Source organism: Panulirus ornatus, chromosome 4 (genome assembly GCF_036320965.1).
Source record: "Panulirus ornatus isolate Po-2019 chromosome 4, ASM3632096v1, whole genome shotgun sequence".
NCBI classification, from domain to species: Eukaryota; Metazoa; Arthropoda; class Malacostraca; order Decapoda; family Palinuridae; genus Panulirus; species Panulirus ornatus.
In genome coordinates, this window is record NC_092227.1 from 34730319 (window position 1) to 34751402 (window position 21084).

The 21084-nt window shown below is 39.9% G+C and overlaps 1 protein-coding gene across 1 annotated transcript in view; it reads right to left on the bottom strand.

Moving 5' to 3' along the window:
• LOC139764766 (DE-cadherin-like) overlaps positions 1 to 18155 on the bottom strand; it is a 117984-nt gene extending 99829 nt beyond the window's left edge. The window contains exon 1 of the mRNA XM_071691637.1: positions 17967 to 18155. Coding sequence (XP_071547738.1) covers positions 17967 to 18155 — 189 coding nt within the window. The remainder of the gene's footprint in view (positions 1 to 17966) is intronic.
• Between the last annotated feature and the right edge of the window lie 2929 nt (positions 18156 to 21084).

A 21084-nucleotide genomic window follows, 5' to 3' on the forward strand; every position in this document is an offset into this window, starting at 1 on the left:
ATGATCATAGTTTTTAATATGATTAAACAAGGCATTTGATTCTTGTCCCGTTCTTATACTATATTTATGTTGCTTAAGTCTAACAGAAAGATCCTTACCAGTCTGACCAACATAAAATTTATCACAGTTTCCTCAAGGATCTTTTTAGATGCAGCGAAGAGAATTTTCTGGTGAATTCCTGATTAAGATTTTCTTAATAGTATTATTGCTGCTAAAGGCAACTTATACATCAAAGGATTTAAGCAACATGGAATGCAAGGTGAAATTATTATTAAAAGGCAGAACTAAAAGATTCTTGGTGTCAATGGAAGGTTTGGGCTCAACTCCATAAAATGATTTCTTTGCTAACTTAAAGGATTTATTAATGAAAGATCTAGGGTACTTTGACTTAGATCCAATAGAATATATCTTCTCAAACTCATCATCAATAAACTCTGGACTGCAAATACGTAATGCCCTACGGAATATAGATTGAAATGATGATAATTTAATTCTGTTATGTTGAGATGAGTAATAATGGATATATGAGCATACATTGGTGGGTTTTCTGTATATGCTGAACTTAAACTTGTTTCCTTGTCTATGGATCATGCAATCTAAAAATGGTAACATACCATTATTTTCATTTTCTACTGTGATAAATTTCATGTTGGTCAGACTAGTAAGGATCTTTCTGTTAGACTTAAGGAACATAAATTTAGTATAAGAACGGGACAAGAATCAAATACCTTTTTAATCATGTTAAAAACTATGATCATTGTATTGACTGGAGTAACGCCTTCTCAGTTGTTAACTCTAACTCTATTACCAAGAGAAATATCATTGAATCTTCTATCATTAAATACACAAAGAATTATAATCTTACTATTAGTGATGGTCTATACAAATTAGATAACTTTATTGTTGATGAGATTCGTAAAATGATAAGTTTATGAACGCTCGTTGTATGTTTTGGATATTCACATGTTTACCAAATGGCGTCCTAGCTTCGTCTCTTCGATGTATATCAACTGACTGTTATATTTCTCTCTTGTGTCTCCCCTGATGATGTGATTATTACACAAAAGTGCACTTGGGAAGTTTTCGTGTTTCATTTTCCCCGTGGACTCATAGGAATATCTTGATCACGCGCAAAATTGTGATCCTTTCCAACATATATATATATATATATATATATATATATATATATATATATATATATATATATGGATTTGTATGTAGCATTTATGGATCTGGAGAAGGCATATGATACAGTTGCTAGAGATGCTCTGTGGAAGGTACTAAGAATATATGGTGTGGGAGGCAAGTTGTTAGAAGCAGTGAAAATTTTTTTATCGAGGATGCAAGGCACGTGTACGTGTAGGAAGAGAGGAAAGTGATTGGTTCTCAGTGAATGTAGGTTTGCGGCAGGGAGGTGTGATGTCTCCACGGTTGTTTAATTTGTTTATGGATGGGGTTGTTAGGGAGGTGAATGCAAGGGTTTTGGAAAGAGGGGCAAGTATGAAATCTGTTGTGGACGAGAGATCTTGGGAAGTGAGTCAGTTGTTGTTCGCTGATGATACAGCGCTGGTGGCTGATTCATGTGAGAAACTACAAAAGCTGGTGATTGAGTTTGGTAAAGTGTGTGAAAGAAGTAAGTTAAGAGTAAATATGAATAAGAGCAAGGTTATTAGGTACAGTAGGGTTGAGGGTCAAGTCAATTGGGAGGTATGTTTGAATGGAGAAAAAGTGGAGGAAGTAAAGTGTTTTAGATATCTGGGAGTGGATCTGACAGCGGATGGAACCATGGAAGCGGAAGTGAATCACAGGGTACGGGAGACGGCAAGAATCCTGGGAGCCTTGAAGAATGTGTGGAAGTCGAGAACATTATCTCGGAAAGCAAAAATGTGTATGTTTGAAGGAATAGTGATTCCAACAATGTTGTATGGTTGCGAGACGTGGGTTGTGGATAGAGTTGTGCGCAGGAGGGTGGATATGTTGCAAATGAGATGTTTGAGGACAATATGTGGTGTGAGGTGGTTTGATCGAGTAAGTAATGTAAGGGTAAGAGAGAAGTGTGGAAATAAAAAGAGCTTGGTTGAGAGAGCAGAAGAGGGTGTTTTGAAATGGTTTGGGCACATGGAGAGAGTGAGTGAGGAAAGAATGACCTAGAGGATATATGATGTGTCGGAGGTGAAGGGAGCGAGGAGAAGTGGGAGACCAAATTGGAGGTGGAAAGATGGAGCGAAAAAGATTTTGAGTGATCGGGGCCTGAACATGCAGGAGGGTTAAAAGCGGGCAAGGAATAGAGTGAATTGGATCGATGTGGTGTACCGTGGTCGACATGCTGTCAATGGATTGAATCAGGGCATGTGAAGCGTCTGGGGTAAACCATGGAATATTCTGTGGGACCTGGATGTGCTAAGGGAGCTTTGGTTTAGGGCATTATTGCATGACAGCTAGAGACTGAGTGTGAACGAATGTGGCCTTTGTAGTCTTTTCCTAGCGCTACCTCGTACACCTGAGGGTGGAGGGGGATGTTAATCCATGTGTGGCGGGGTGGCGATGGGAATGAATAAAGGCAGACAATGTGAATATTGTGCATGTGTATATATGTATATGTCTGTGTGTGTATATATATGTGTACATTGAGATGTATGCTTATGCATATTTTGCGTGTGTGGACGTATATGTATATACATGTGTATGGGGATGGGTTGGGCCATTTCTTTCTTTTGTTTCCTTGAGCTACCTCGCAAACGCGGGAGACAGCGACAAAGCGGAAAAAATATATATATATGTATATATATATATATATATATATATATATATATATATATATATATATATATATATATATATATATATATATATATATATATATATGTACATATATTCCTATGAGTCCACGGGGAAAATGAAACACGATAAGTTCCTAAGTGCACTTTCGTGTAATAATCAGGGGAGACACAAGAAAGAAATATAAGTCAGTTGGTATACATCGAAGAGAGGAAGCAAGGACGCCATTTGGTAAATATGTGATTGTCTTGGACAATCGTATAAGGAAGCAGTATCACTGCTCCTGAAGCAGTAGTTGTGTGAGTGTATGGTAGACTGTAAGAAGGTATATGCTACATTGATGTGAGTAAAACTGAAATTGGATGGAGAGAGATGTGGCATTATTCGAACTTATGCAACTTTTCATGATAAGAAAAATCATGAGGGGCAAGTGTTTTAGTAGCAGCAGAGTGTGTGTCAGCAGCTTTGATGCACGGGACTAGGTATTAGCGATGGTTGATTTAAATGCGAAGGTGAGTAATGTGGCAGTTGTGGGATAATTGGTGTACATGGGGTGCTTAGTATTGCCAATGGAAATTGTGAAGAGCTTGTAGATTTAAGTGCGGTAAACAGACTGGTAATTGGTAATAGCTGGTTTGAAAAAGAGGGATATACATAAGTGTACGTATGTAGCAGGAGAGATGGTCAAAAGGCATTATTGGATTACGTGTTAATTTAATGGGCGTGTAAAAGAGAGACTTTTGGATGTTAATGTGCTGAGAGGGGCAGCTGGAGGGATGTCTGATCACTAGTTTGAATCATAGGGTAGGGGAGGGGGCAAGAATCCTGGGAGCCTTGAAGAATGTGTGGAAGTCGAGAACATTATCTCGGAAAGCAAAAATGTGTATGTTTGAAGAAATTGTGATTCCAACAATGTTATATGGTTGCGAGACGTGGGTTGTGGATAGAGTTGTACGCAGGAGGGTGGATATGTTGCAAATGAGATGTTTGCGGACAATATGTGGTGTGAGGTGGTTTGATCGAGTAAGTAATGTAAGGGTAAGAGAGAAGTGTGGAAATAAAAAGAGCGTGGTTGAAAGAGCAAAAGAGGGTGTTTTGAAATGGTTTGGGTACATGGAGAGAGTGAGTGAGGAAAGATTGACCAAGAGGATATATGTGCCGGAGGTGGAGGGAGCGAAGAGAAGTGGGAGACCAAATTGGAGGTGGAAAGATGGAGTGAAAAAGATTTTGAGTGGTCGGGGCCTGAACATGCAGGAGGGTGATAGGCGGGCAAGGAATAGAGTGAATTGGATCGATGTGGTGTACCGGGGTCGACATGCCGTCAATGGATTGAATCAGGGCATGTGAAGCGTCTGGGGTAAACCATGGAATGTTCTGTGGGGCCTGGATGTGGAAAGGGAGCTTTGGTTTAGGGCATTATTGCATGACAGCTAGAGACTGAGTGTGAACGAATGGGGCCTTTGTTGTCTTTTCCTAGCGCTACCTCGTACACCTGAGGGTGGAGGGGGATATTAATCCATGTGTGGCGGGGTGGCGATGGGAATGAATAAAGGCAGACAGTGTGAATATTGTGCATGTGTATATATGTATATGTCTGTGTGTGTATATATATTTGTACATTGAGATGTATGCTTATGCATATTTTGCGTGTGTATGGGGATGGGTTGGGCCATTTCTTTCTTTTGTTTCCTTGAGCTACCTCGCAAACGCGGGAGACAGCGACAAAGCGGAAAAAAGATATATATATATATATATATATATATATATATATATATATATATATATATATATATATATATATATATTTATATATATATATATATATATATTTATATATATATATATATATATATATATATATATATATATATATATATATATATATATATATATATATATATATATATATATATATATATATATATATATATATATATATATATATATTCCTATGAGTCCACGGGGAAAATGAAACACGATAAGTTCCTAAGTGCACTTTCGTGTAATAATCAGGGGAGACACAAGAAAGAAATATAAGTCAGTTGGTATACATCGAAGAGACGAAGCTAGGACGCCATTTGGTAAACATGTGATTGTCTTGGACAATCGTATAAGGAAGAAGTATCACTGCTCCTGAAGCAGTAGTTGTGTGAGTGTATGGTAGACTGTAAGAAGGTATATGCTACATTGATGTGAGTAAAACTGAAATTGGATGGAGAGAGATGTGGCATTATTCGAACTTATGCAACTTTTCATGAGAAGAAAAATCATGAGGGGCAAGTGTTTTAGTAGCAGCAGAGTGTGTGTCAGCAGCTTTGATGCACGGGACTAGGTATTAGTGATGGTTGATTTAAATGCGAAGGTGAGTAATGTGGCAGTTGTGGGATAATTGGTGTACATGGGGTGCTTAGTATTGTCAATGGAAATTGTGAAGAGCTTGTAGATTTAAGTGCTGTAAACAGACTGGTAATTGGTAATAGCTGGTTTGAAAAAGAGGGATATACATAAGTGTACGTATGTAGTAGGAGAGATGGTCAAAAGGCATTATTGGATTACGTGTTAATTTAATGGGCGTGTAAAAGAGAGACTTTTGGATGTTAATGTGCTGAGAGGGGCAGCTGGAGGGATGTCTGATCACTAGTTTGTGGAGGCGAAGACGAGGATTTGTAGAGGTTTTCAGAAAAGAGAAGAGAATGTTGGGTGAAGAGAAAGGTAAAGGTAAGTGAGTTTGGAAAGGAACTTGCGTGAGATAGTACCAGGAGAGATTGAGTGTAAAATGGCAAAAGATGAGAGCAAATAACTTGAGGTGAGTGGCCGAGGAATAGGATGTATTCAGTGAAGCATTGATGGCATGAGAAAAAGATGCATATGTCTTGAGAAAGGTGGGAGATGGGCAGATAAGAAAGTGTAGTGAGTGTTGGGATGAAGAAGTAAAGTTGTTGGTGAAAGAGAACAGACAGGAGTTTGGACGATTCTTACGAGGAAGGAGAGCAAATGACTGGGAAATGTATAAAAGAAAGCGGCAGGATGTCAAGAGGAAGATGCAAGGGTTGAGAAAAAGTGCAAATGAGATTTGGAGTGAAAGAGTACATTAGATCTACTCTAGAGAGAGGAAAAAATGTTTTGGAAAGAGGTATGTAACGTGCGTAAGACAAGAGATCAAATGGGAACATCGTTAAAGGGGGCAAGAGGTGAGGGTAGTGACGAAGTGACAAGGAGGTAGAATGAATATTTTGAATGTTTGTTGAATGTGTTTCATGATAGAGTGGCAGATGTAAGGTGTTTTGGTCGAGGTGGTGTGCGAATAGAGGGTTAGGGAGAATGGTTTAGTTAAGAGAGAAGAGCAAGTGAAAGCATGATCAAGATGAAATCCGCCAAGGCAGCTGGTTTGGATGGTATTGCAGTAGAATTCATCATAAATGGAGGTGACTGTGTTGTTGACTGGATAGTAAGGATATTCATTATATGGATGGATCATGGTGAAGTGCCTGAGGATTGGTAAAATGCATGCATAGTGCCATTGTACAAAGGCAAATAGGATGAAGGCGAGTTTTCAAACTACAGAGGCATATGTTTGTTGAATATTCCTGGAGAATTATATGGGATGGTAATGATTGAGAGGATGAAAGCATGTACAGAGCATCAGATTGGGTAAGAGCAGTGTGGTTTCAGATGTGGTAAAGGATGTGTGGATCAGGTGCTTCCTTTGAAGAATGTGTGTGAGAAATACTAAGAAAAAAAGATGGATTTGTATGTAGCATTTATGGATCTAGAGAAGGCATACGTTAGGATTGACAGAGATGCATTGTGGAAGGTCTTATGAGTATATAGTGTGGGAAGTGAGCTGCTGGAAGCCGTGAAAAAGATGTAACGCATGTGTACGAATAGGAAGGGAGGAAAGTGATTTGCTCCTAGGGAAGGTCGGTCTATGGCAAGGATATTTGTTGTCCCCACGGTTGTTGAAGTTTTGGAGAGAGGGGTGAGTATGCAGTTCGATGGGGATGAGAGGGCCTGGGAAGTGTGTCAGTTCTTGGTAATTGATTCAAGTGAAAAACTGCAGAAGGTGGTGACTGAGTTTGGAAAAAAGTGTGAAAGGAGAAAATTGAGAGTAAATGTGAATAATGGCAAAGTTATTAGGTGCAGCAGGGTTGATAGACAATTTAAGTGGGATGAAAGTTTGAATGTAGAAAAGTTGAAGGAAATGAAGTATTCTTTATATCTGGGAGTGTACCTATCAGCGAATGGAATCATTATAGTGGAAATGAGTCACAAGGTGGGGGAGTGAGGTAAAGGTTCTGGGAGTGATGAAGAATGTGTGGAAGGAGAGAACGTTATCTTGGAGAGTAAAACTGGTTATGTTCGAAGGAACAGTAGTTCCAGCAATATTATATGGTTGCGAGTCATGGGTTGTACGGAGGAAGGTGTATGTATTATAAATGAATTGTTTGAGGACTATGTATGGTGTGAAGTGGTTTGATGGAATAAGTAATGAGAGGATGAGAGAGATGCATTGTTATAAAAAGAGTGCGTTTGAGAAAGCAGAAGAGAGTGTGATGGCAGAGTTTGGATATATCGAAATAATGAGAGAGGAACGATTGACAAACCGAATATGCAGGTCAGAAATGGAAGGAACAAGGAGAAGGCGGAGACCAAACTAGAGGTGAAAGGATGGAGTGAAAAAGATTTTGAACGCTTGGGGTCTGAAGACATGGGAGGGTGAGATGCGTTTAAGGAATAAAGTGAATAGGAACGATATGGTATACCGGTGTCGACGTGCTGTCAATGGACTGAACCAGAGCATGTGAAACGTTTAGGGTAAACCATGAAAGATCTGTGTGGCCCGGATATGAATTGGGAGCTGTGGTTTCGATGCATTACACAAAACAACGAGAGACTGAGTGTGCACGAATGTGGCCTTTTTTTTTATTTTTCCTGGCGTTAACTAGCTTAAGGGGGAGCAATACTGTTTTTAGTGGGTCGGGGTGGCGCCAGGAATGGATTAAAGGCAAGCATGATTATGTCCATACGTATATATGTACATGTTTGTGTATGCTTATATATATATATATATATATATATATATATATATATATATATATATATATATATATATATATATATATATATATATATATATATATATATATACATATATATATATATATATATATATATATATATATATATATATATATATATATATATATATATATATATATATATATGTATATATATATATATATATATATATATATATATATATATATATATATATATATATATATATATATATATATATATATATATATATAGGGGCAAGTATGAAGTCTGTTGTGGATGAGAGAGCTTGGGAAGTGAGTCAGTTGTTCGCTGATGATACAGCGCTGGTGGCTGATTCATGTGAGAAACTGCAGAAGCTCGTGACTGAGTTTGGTAAAGTGTGTGAAAGAAGAAAGTTAAGAGTAAATGTGAATAAGAGCAAGGTTATTAGGTACAGTAGGGTTGAGGGTCAAGTCAATTGGGACGTAAGTTTGAATGGAGAAAACTGGAGGAAGTAAAGTGTTTTAGATATCTGGGAGTGGATCTGGCAGCGGATGGAACCATGGAAGCGGTAGTGAATCATAGGGTGGGGGAGGGGGCGAGAATCCTAGGAGCATTGAAGAATGTGTGGAAGTCGAGAACATTATCTCGGAAAGCAAAAATGGGTATGTTTGAAGGAATAGTGGTTCCAGCAATGTTGTATGGTTGCGAGGCGTGGGCTATGGATAGAGTTGTGCGCAGGAGGGTGGATGTGCTGGAAATGAGATGTTTGAGGACAATGTGTGGTGTGAGGTGGTTTGATCGAGTAAGTAATGTAAGGGTAAGAGAGATGTGTGGAAATAAAAAGAGCGTGGTTGAGAGAGCAGAAGAGGGTGTTTTGAAATGGTTTGGGCACAAGGAGAGAATGAGTGAGGAAAGATTGACCAAGAAGATATATGTGTCGGAGGTGGAGGGAACGAGGAGAAGTGGGAGACCAATTTGGAGGTGGAAAGATGGAGTGTAAAAGATTTTGAGTGATCAGGGCCTGAACATGCTGGAGGGTGAAAGGCGGGCAAGGAATAGAGTGAATTGGATCGATGTGGTATACTGGGATTGACGTGCTGTCAGTGGATTGAATCAGGGCATGTGAAGCGTCTGGGGTAAATCATGGAAAGTTGTGTGGGGCCTGGATGTGGAAAGGGAGCTGTGGTTTCAGGCATTATTGCATGACAGCTGGAGATTGAGTGTGAACGAATGGGGCCTTAGTTATCTTTTCCTAGCGCTATCTCGAACACATGATGGGGGAGGGGGATGGTATTCCATATGTGGCGAGGTGGCGATGGGAATGAATAAAGGCAGACAGTGTGAATTGTGTGCATGGGCATATATGTATGTGTCTGTGTGTGTATGTATATGTGTACATTGAGATGCATAGGTATGTATATTTGCGTGTGTGAACGTGTATATATATACATGTGTATGGGGGTGCGTTGAACCATTTCTTCTTCTGTTTCCTTGCGCTACCTCGCAAATGCGGGAGACAACGACAAGGCAAAATAAAAAGAAATAAATATATATATATATATATATATATATATATATATATATATATATATATATATATATATATATATATATATATATATATATATATATATATATATATATATATATATATATATATATTTTTTTTTTTTTTTTTTTTTATACTTTGTCGCTGTCTCCCGCGTTTGCGAGGTAGCGCAAGGAAACAGACGAAAGAAATGGCCCAACCCCCCCCATACACATGTACATACACACGTCCACACACGCAAATATACATACCTACACAGCTTTCCTTGGTTTACCCCGGACGCTTCACATGCCTTGATTCAATCCACTGACAGCACGTCAACCCCTGTATACCACATCGCTCCAATTCACTCTATTCCTTGCCCTCCTTTCACCCTCCTGCATGTTCAGGCCCCGATCACACAAAATCCTTTTCACTCCATCTTTCCACCTCCAATTTGGTCTCCCTCTTCTCCTCGTTCCCTCCACCTCCGACACATATATCCTCTTGGTCAATCTTTCCTCACTCATTCTCTCCATGTGCCCAAACCATTTCAAAACACCCTCTTCTGCTCTCTCAACCACGCTCTTTTTATTTCCACACATCTCTCTTACCCTTACGTTACTTACTCGATGAAACCACCTCACACCACACATTGTCCTCAAACATCTCATTTCCAGCACATCCATCCTCCTGCGCACAACTCTATCCATAGCCCACGCCTCGCAACCATACAACATTGTTGGAACCACTATTCCTTCAAACATACCCATTTTTGCTTTCCGAGATAATGTTCTCGACTTCCACACATTTTTCAAGGCTCCCAAAATTTTCGCCCCCTCCCCCACCCTATGATCCACTTCCGCTTCCATGGTTCCATCCGCTGACAGATCCACTCCCAGATATCTAAAACACTTCACTTCCTCCAGTTTTTCTCCATTCAAACTCACCTCCCAATTGACTTGACCCTCAACCCTACTGTACCTAATAACCTTGCTCTTATTCACATTTACTCTTAACTTTCTTCTTCCACACACTTTACCAAACTCAGTCACCAGCTTCTGCAGTTTCTCACATGAATCCGCCACCAGCGCTGTATCATCAGCGAACAACAACTGACTCACTTCCCAAGCTCTCTCATCCCCAACAGACTTCATACTTGCCCCTCTTTCCAAGACTCTTGCATTTACCTCCCTAACAACCCCATCCATAAACAAATTAAACAACCATGGAGACATCACACACCCCTGCCGCAAACCTACATTCACTGAGAACCAATCACTTTCCTCTCTTCCTACACGTACACATGCCTTACATCCTCGATAAAAACTTTTCACTGCTTCTAACAACTTGCCTCCCACACCATATATTCTTAATACCTTCCACAGAGCATCTCTATCAACTCTATCATATGCCTTCTCCAGATCCATAAATGCTACATACAAATCCATTTGCTTTTCTAAGTATTTCTCACATACATTCTTCAAAGCAAACACCTGATCCACACATCCTCTACCACTTCTGAAACCACACTGCTCTTCCCCAATCTGATGCTCTGTACATGCCTTCACCCTCTCAATCAATACCCTCCCATATAATTTACCAGGAATACTCAACAAACTTATACCTCTGTAATTTGAGCACTCACTCTTATCCCCTTTGCCTTTGTACAATGGCACTATGCACGCATTCCGCCAATCCTCAGGCACCTCACCATGAGTCATACATACATTAAATAACCTTACCAACCAGTCAGCAATACAGTCACCCCCTTTTTTAATAGATTCCACTGCAATACCATCCAAACCTGCTGCCTTGCCGGCTTTCATCTTCCGCAAAGCTTTTACTACCTCTTCTCTGTTTACCAAATCATTTTCCCTAACCCTCTCACTTTGCACACCACCTCGACCCAAACACCCTATATATATATATATATATATATATATATATATATATATATATATATATATATATATATACATACATCGAGGATGTAAGGCATGTGTACGTGTAGGAAGAGAGGAAAGTGATTGGTTCTCAGTGAATGTAGGTTTGCGGCAGGGGTGTGTGATGTCTCCATGGTTGTTTAATATGTTTATGGATGGGTTTGTTAGGGAGGTGAATGCAAGAGTTTTGGAAAGAGGGGCAAGTATGAAGTCTGTTGGGGATGAGAGAGCTTGAGAAGTGAGTCAGTTGTTGTTAGCTGATGATACAGCGCTGGTGGCTGATTCATGTGAGAAACTGCGGAAGCTCGTGACTGAGTTTGGTAAAGTGTGTGAAACAAGAAAGTTAAGAGTAAATGTGAATAAGAGCAAGGTTATTAGGTACAGTAGGGTTGAGGGTCAAGTCAATTGGGAGGTAAGTTTGAATGGAGAAAAACTGGAGGAAGTAAAGTGTTTTAGATATCTGGGAGTGGATCTGGCAGCGGATGGAACCATGGAAGCGGAAGTGGATCATAGGGTGGGGGAGGGGGCGAAAATCCTGGGAGCCTTGAAGAATGTGTGGAAGTCGAGAACATTATCTCGGAAAGCAAAAACGTGTATGTTTGAAGGAATAGTGGTTCCAACAATGTTATATGGTTGCGAGGCGTGGGCTATGGATAGAGTTGTGCGCAGGAGGATGGATGTGTTGGAAATGAGATGTTTGAGGACAATGTGTGGTGTGAGGTGGTTTGATCGAGTAAGTAACGTAAGGGTAAGAGAGATGTGTGGAATTAAAAAGAGCGTGGTTGAGAGAGCAGAAGAGGGTGTTTTGAAATGGTTTGGGCAAATGGAGAAAATGAGTGAGGAAAGATTGACCAAGAGGATATATGTGTCGGAGGTGGAGGGAACGAGGAGAAGTGGGAGACCAAATTGGAGGTGGAAAGATGGATTGAAAAAGATTTTGTGTGATCGGGGCCTGAAGATGCAGGAGGGGGAAGGAGGGCAAGGAATAGAGTGAATTGGATCGATGTGGTATACCGGTGTTGACGTGCTGTCAGTGGATTGAATCAGGGCATGTGAAGCGTCTGGGGTAAACCATGGAAAGCTGTGTAGGTATGTATATTTGCGTGTGTGGACGTGTGTATATACATGTGTATGGGGGTGGGTTGGGCCATTTCTTTCGTCTGTTTCCTTGCGCTACCTCGCAAACGCGGGAGACAGCGACAAAGCAAAAAAAAAAAATAAATATATATATATATATATATATATATATATATATATATATATATATATATATATATATATATATATATATATATATATATATATATATGTATATATATATATACATAGAGAGAGAGAGATTTTCAGAAAGGAGAGAGAGTGTTGGGGTAAAGAGAGTGGTGAGAGTAAGTGAGCTTGGGAAGGAGACTTGCGGGAGGAAGTACCAGGAAAGATTGAGTGCAAAATGGAAAAAGGTGAGAACAAAGGACGTATGGGGAGTGGGGGAGGAATGGGATGTATTTAGGGAAGCAGTGATAGCTTGCGCAAAAGATGCTTGTGGCATGAGAAGCGTGGGAGGTGGGCAGTTTAGAAAAGGTAGAGTGGTGGGATGAAGAAGCAAGATTATTAGTGAATGAGAAGAGAGAGGCATTTGCACGATTTTTGCAGGGAAATGATACAAATCACTGGGACATGTATAAAAGAAAGAGGCAGGAGGTCAAGAGAAAGGTGCTTGAGGTGAAAAAGAGGGCAAATGAGAGTTGGGATGAGAGAGTATCATCAAATTTCAGGGAGAATAAAAAGATGTTTTGGAAGGAGGTAAATAAAGTGCATAAGACAAGGGAACAAATGGGAACATCAGTGAAGGGGGCTAATCTGGAGGTGATAACAAATAGTGCTGATGTGAGAAGGAGATGGAGTATTTTGAAGATTTGTTAAATGTGTTTGATGATAGAGTGGCATATATAGGGTGTTTTGGTCGAGGTGGTGTGCAAAGTGAGAGGGTTGGGAAAGTGATTTGGCAAACAGGGAAGAGGTAGGAAAGGCTTTGCGGAAGATGAAAGCCGGCAATGCAGCGGGTTGGGATGTTACTGCAGTGAAATTTATCAAAATAGGGGGTGACTGTATTGTTGATTAGTTGGTAAGGTTATTTAATGTATGTATGACTCATGGTGAGGTGCTTGAGGATTGGCGGAATGTTTGCATAGTACCATTGTACAAAGGCAAAGGGGGTAAGACTCAGTGCTCAAATTACAGAGGTATGTTTGGTGAGTATTCCTGGTAAATTATATGGGAGGGTATTGAATGAGAGGGTGAAGGCATACACAGAGCATCAAATTGGGGAAGAGCAGTGTGGTTTCAGAAGTGGTAGAGGATGTGTCGATCAGGTGTTTGCTTTGAAGAATGTATGTAAGAAATACTTAGAAAAGCAAAGGAATTTGTATGTAACATTTATTGATCAGGAGAAGGTATATGATCTAGTTGATAGAGATGCTGTGTGGAAGGTTTTAAGAATATATGGTGTGGGAAGCAAGTTGTGAGAAGCAGTGAAAAGTTTTTATCGAGGATGTAAAGCATGTGTACGAGTAGGAAATTGATTGGTTCTCAGTGAATGTTGGTTTCCGGCAGGGGTGTGTGATGTCTCCATGGCTGTTTAATTTGTTTATGGATGGGGTTGTTAGGGAGGTGAATGCGAGAGTTTTGGAAAGAGGGGTAAGTATGCAGTCTGCTGTGGATGAGAGAGCGTGTGAAGTGAGTCAGTTGTTGCTCACTGATGATACTGCGCTGCTGGCTGATTCGGGTGAGAAACTGCAGAAGCTGATGACTGAGTTTGGTAAAGTGTGTGAAAGAAGAAACCTGAGAGTAAATGTGAATAAGAGCAAGGTTATTAGGTACAGTAGGGTTGAGGGACAAGTCAATTGAGAGGTAAGGTTGAATGGAGAAAAACTGGAGGAACTGAAGTGTTTTAGATATCTGGGAATGGATTTGGCAGCGGATGGAACTATGGTAGCGGAAGTGAGTCATAGGGTGGGGGAGGGGGCGAAAGTTCTGGGAACGTTGAACAATGTGTGGAATTCGAGAACGTTATCTTGGATCGCAAAAATGGGTATGTTTGAAGGAATAGTTGTTCCAACAATGTTATATGGTTGCGAGGCGTGGGTGTGCGAAGTTGTGCGGAGAAGGGTGGATGTGCTGGAAATGAGATTTTTGAGGACAATATGTGGTGTGAGTGGTTTGATCGTGTAAGTAATGAAAGGGTAAGAAAGTTGTGTGGTAATAAAAAGAGTGTTGTTGAGAGAGCAGAAGAGGGTGTTTTGAAATGGTTTGGTCACATGAAGAGAATGAATGAGGAAAGATTGACAAAGAGGATATATGCGTCAGAGGTGGAGAGAACGAGGAGAATTGAGAGACCAAATTATAGTTGGAAAGATGGAGTTAAAAAGATTTTGATTGATCGGGGCCTGAACATGCAAAGGGGTGAAAGGCATGAAAGGAATAGAGTGAATTGGAACGATGTGGTATACCGGGGTCGACGCGCTGTCTATGGATTGAACCAGGGCATGTTAAGCGTCTGGGATAAACCATGGAAAGTTTTTTCGGGCCTGGATGTGGAAACGGATATGTGGTTTCGGTGCATCATTCATGACAGATAGAGACTGAGTGTGAACGAATGTGGCCTTTATTGTCTTTTCTTGCTCTACCTTGCGCACATGCGAGGGGAGGGAGTTGTCATTTCATATGTGGCGGGGTGGCGACTCGAATGAATAAGGGCAGACAGTATGAGTTATGTACATGTGTTCATATGTATATGTCTGTGTGTTTGTATATATGTATACTTTGAGATGTATGTTTATGTATATGTGCGTATGTGTACGTGTATGGTAATACATGTGTATGCGGGTGGGTTGGGCCATTCTTTCGTCTGTTTCCTTGCGCTAATTCGCTAACGCGGGAGACAGCGACAAAGTAGATAAAATAAATATATATATATATATATATATATATATATATATATATATATATATATATATATATATATAAGTTCGCAAGTACACTTTCCTGTAATAACCACATCATCAGGGGAGACACAAGAGATAAATATGAGTCAGTTGACATACATCGAAGAGACGAAGCTAGGACACCATTTGGTAAACATGCGATTGTCTTGGACAATCGCATGTATATCAACTGACTTATATTTCTCTCTTGTGTCTCCCCTGATGATGTGATTATCACACGAAAGTGCACTTGGGAACTTATCGTGTTTCACTTTCACAGTGGACTCATAGGAATATCTTGATAACGCGCAAAACTGTGATCCTTTCCTATATATATATATATATATATATATATATATATATATATATATATATAAATATATATATATATATATATATATATATATATATATATATATATATATATATATATATATATATATATATATATATATATATGTATATACATATACATATGTGTGTGTGTGTGTGTGTGTGTGTGTGTGTGTGTGTGTGTGTGTGTGTTTGTGTAGAGCCTTTACGTTTAAGCAGTTACTCTTTTGAATAGGTAGGACAAGCTGACGAACTGGCAAAAATAGGCAAAAAACGAAAGACGCATCTGTTATTTTTCTTGAAAATTAATTATTCAAGTATAATGCATGATATTACATTACCTTTTGTAAAACAACTGACTATTAACCAATACATTTTTTGGCAACATTTGCTAATTTTTGTTCATTTTCTTAACTAAAACTTTGCTGTATCTCAGCTAGAAAATGTGGGATAAGAAGAAAAAAGGAAAGTGCATAAGGAGATTGCACCACAGCAAAACAAATTTGCAGTCAAATTGTTTACTCTCCCATCCTAAGATTCTCTTCTTTTAAGAAATGCAGAAAATATCCGTACTTATTGCAAAATAGAATTTGTTTGTGCCGAAACTACATTTCCACATAAAGAAAACGTGACTGTAGCGAAACTGATTTTCCTTGCAATAGAACACAGTAATTTTATCCCTGGGGATAGGGGAGAAAGAATACTTCCCATGTATTCCCTGTGTGTCGTTGAAGGCGACTAAAAGGGAAGGGAGCGGGTGGCTAGAAATCCTCCCCTCACGAATATAGTTTTCCTAAAGAAGGAACAGAGGAGGGGGCCAAGTGAGGATATTCCCTCAAAGGCTCAGTCCTCTGTTCTTAACGCTACCTCGCTAACGCGGGAAATGGCGAATTGTATGAAAAAAAATATGTATAATCCACATATTGAAGGAAGACCTGAATCCCAAATTGGTCTGTATGGAAAACATCTCTTTATTAATATGCAAACAGCGGCGGAGGGCAGTGGCCACAAATACACGTAGAAAAATGTATTTGCTCTCACAATGCAGAGGGAGAAGGGAGAAGGAGAGCAGTGATAAACTCATATATTCTCTACAGAGGATATGATGACAGCAGCGAATTCCCACTATCACTACACTGAGTACATATGAACGATATACATGGATTTTTTTAAAAATTTGCAGCTTGCTAAAGGTGAAAAGTAAATGTATGATTCACTATGAGGAGGAAATTCACTATGAGGAGGTTTGTAATCAATTTCTCTGCCGTACATTCATAGAAACGTATGGATGGTTGGGTAACAATGACTCCAACTCAGACATGACTTGAGTTTCAGGTAAGAATACAGGTTTTCTCCTTGACTACGCTCATCCTAAAAAGAAATAGAGAAAAAGCATAGAGAAGGAACAAAAAGTAGAATCTCTAGTTCTGAAGTTTTCATGGGTACTCATAGCAAAAACATACGAGAAACTTCCCCTTATATATAGTTTATATCTACCTGGGAAGCATACATTACTTCTGGAGTCACTTTTGCTGTACAAACGATCGATCCATAATACAGAGAGGGAAGAAAGAAAACTGTGAAAATCAGGTCAAAATTGTTAGGTCGTTATCAGAAAAAAATATATATCGTTCACAGCCAAAGTCTACAAAAAATAGACAGTTTTATGAGCAGTAACAGTGTCTGTTTTATTGCGTATTAGTTCAGTGGAAAATGAGATGACAGTCTTTCATGGGATGATGAAAAAGAATATTCGTAAAGATGTTGATGCTGCAATAAGATTCTGACCCAAGCCATTCTGCAGATAAATAAAATTGTCAGCCAAAAACCGGTAGCAGGTGTGTGTTGATTTCTCTGCACTGGTGATGGTTCTCGTGGTTCAATCCAATAGTAACATGTCTAGATATTGCTGCAACTGTTCCAGTAATTTCTTTGGCTCCTATATCAGATTATCACACACACACACACACACACACACACACACACACACACACACACACACAGAAAAGAAACATGATGATGATGACGTTGTGTTAATTAACCCGCTAAGAGCCACAAGTTTCGTCAGCTAGTCACACAAACCACAAGGCTCGATGAACTTTATCCAGTCAAACTGGGACAATGGATACAGTGTGAGCTAAGATAGAGTGAAACCGTTTCAAGCGCCAGAAATCAACATATGCCTATTTCTAGTATGTGTCATCACCTTTTTCACCAATTAGATATATAGATTATACAAAATTTCTCAAATCCAGCTGATTACAAGACCAAAGGATGAACACCTTCTAAACCAAAGAAGGATGCAGGTATCTTTAGTACCACTGGCTTTCTAAGCAGAGGGCTGGATGGAAATGAACTCACCGGCTGGTCGAATATTGGCGGGTTGTCGTTGACGTCGTCCACGATGACCCTGAAGGAACAAGTGGCCTGAAGGGGTTCTAGGGCACCGTCCCTAGCTATCACCGTCAGAAAAAATTCCTTGTCTTCGCCATCACGATCCAGGCGCTGAAGATGACCAAGAAAGAGAGGCAAGTAGGGTAAGGAGATCATCTATATAATATAATGCTAACCTGTCATGATATCATCATCTCAGATGTTAGATAGGGTCTCTCTCTCTCTCTCTCTCTCTCTCTCTCTCTCTCTCTCTCTCTCTCTCTCTCTCTCTCTCTCTCTCTCTCTCTCTCTCTCTCTCTCTCTCTCTTCTCTCTCTCTCTCTCTCTCTCTCTCTCTCTCTCTCTCTCTCTCTCTCTCTCTCTCTCTCTCTCTCTCTCTCTCTCTCTCTCTCTCTCTCTCTCTCACGCCATTATATATAAATATATATATTTATTTATTTTTATTATACTTTGTCGCTGTCTCCCGCGTTTGCGAGGTAGCGCAAGGAAACAGACGAAAGAAATGGCCCAACCCCCCCCCCATACACATGTATATACATACGTCCACACACGCAAATATACATACCTACACAGCTTTCCATGGTTTACCCCAGACGCTTCACATGCCCTTGATTCAATCCACTGACAGCACGTCAACCCCGGTATACCACATCGCTCCAATTCACTCTATTCCTTGCCCTCCTTTCACCCTCCTGCATGTTCAGGCCCCGATCACACAAACTCTTTTTCACTCCATCTTTCCACCTCCAATTTGGTCTCCCTCTTCTCCTCGTTCCCTCCACCTCCGACACATATATCCTCTTGGTCAATCTTTCCTCACTCATTCTCTCCATGTGCCCAAACCACTTCAAAACACCCTCTTCTGCTCTCTCAACCACGCTCTTTTTATTTCCACACATCTCTCTTACCCTTACGTTACTCACTCGATCAAACCACCTCACACCACACATTGTCCTCAAACATCTCATTTCCAGCACATCCATCCTCCTGCGCACAACTCTATCCATAGCCCACGCCTCGCAACCATACAACATTGTTGGAACCACTATTCCTTCAAACATACCCATTTTTGCTTTCCGAGATAATGTTCTCGACTTCCACACATTCTTCAAGGCACCCAGAATTTTCGCCCCCTCCCCCACCCTATGATCCACTTCCGCTTCCATGGTTCCATCCGCTGACAGATCCACTCCCAGATATCTAAAACACTTCACTTCCTCCAGTTTTTCTCCATTCAAACTCACCTCACCAATTGACTTGACCCTCAACCCTACTGTACCTAATAACCTTGCTCTTATTCACATTTACTCTTAACTTTCTTCTTCCACACACTTTACCAAACTCAGTCACCAGCTTCTGCAGTTTCTCACATGAATCAGCCACCAGCGCTGTATCATCAGCGAACAACAACTGACTCACTTCCCAAGCTCTCTCATCCCCAACAGACTTCATACTTGCCCCTCTTTCCGAAACTCTTGCATTTACCTCCCTAACAACCCCATCCATAAACAAATTAAACAACCATGGAGACATCACACACCCCTGCCGCAAACCTACATTCACTGAGAACCAATCACTTTCCTCTCTTCCTACACGTACACATGCCTTACATCCTCGATAAAAACTTTTCACTGCTTCTAACAACTTGCCTCCCACACCATATATTCTTAATACCTTCCACAGAGCATCTCTATCAACTCTATCATATGCCTTCTCCAGATCCATAAATGCTACATACAAATCCATTTGCTTTTCTAAGTATTTCTCACATACATTCTTCAAAGCAAACACCTGATCCACACATCCTCTACCACTTCTGAAACCACACTGCTCTTCCCCAATCTGATGCTCTGTACATGCCTTCACCCTCTCAATCAATACCCTCCCATATAATTTACCAGGAATACTCAACAAACTTATACCTCTGTAATTTGAGCACTCACTCTTATCCCCTTTGCCTTTGTACAATGGCACTATGCACGCATTCCGCCAATCCTCAGGCACCTCACCATGAGTCATACATACATTAAATAACCTTACCAACCAGTCATCAATACAGTCACCACCTTTTTTAATAAATTCCACTGCAATACCATCCAAACCTGCTGCCTTGCCGGCTTTCATCTTCCGCAAAGCTTTCACTACCTCTTCTCTGTTTACCAAATCATTTTCCCTAACCCTCTCACTTTGCACACCACCTCGACTAAAACACCCTATATCTGCCACTCTATCATCAAACACATTCAACAAACCTTCAAAATACTCACTCCATCTCCTTCTCACATCGCCACTACTTATCATCACCTCCCCATTTGGGCCCTTCACTGAAGTTCCCATTTGCTCCCTTGTCTTACGCACTTTATTTACCTCCTTCCAGAACATCTTTTTATTCTCCCTAAAATTTAATGATACTCTCTCACCCCAACTCTCATTTCCCTTTTTTTTCACCTCTTGCACCTTTCTCTTGACCTCCTGTCTCTTTCTTTTATACATCTCCCACTCAATTGCATTTTTTCCCTGCAAAAATCGTCCAAATGCCTCTCTCTTCTCTTTCACTAATACTCTTACTTCTTCATCCCACCACTCACTACCCTTTCTAATCAACCCACATCCCACTCTTCTCATGCCACAAGCATCTTTTGCGCAATCCATCACTGATTCCCTAAATACATCCCATTCCTCCCCCACTCCCCGTACTTACATTGTTCTCACCTTTTTCCATTCTGTACTCAGTCTCTCCTGGTACTTCCTCACACAGGTCTCCTTCCCAAGCTCACTTACTCTCACCACCCTCTTCACCCCAACATTCACTCTTCTTTTCTGAGGACCCATACAAATCTTCACCTTAGCCTCCACAAGATAATGATCAGACATCCCTCCAGTATATATATATATATATATATATATATATATATATATATATATATATATATATATATATATATATATATATATATATATATATATATATATATGTATATATATATATATATATATATATATATATATATATATATATATATATATATATATATATATATATATGTATATATATATATATATATATATATATATATATATATATA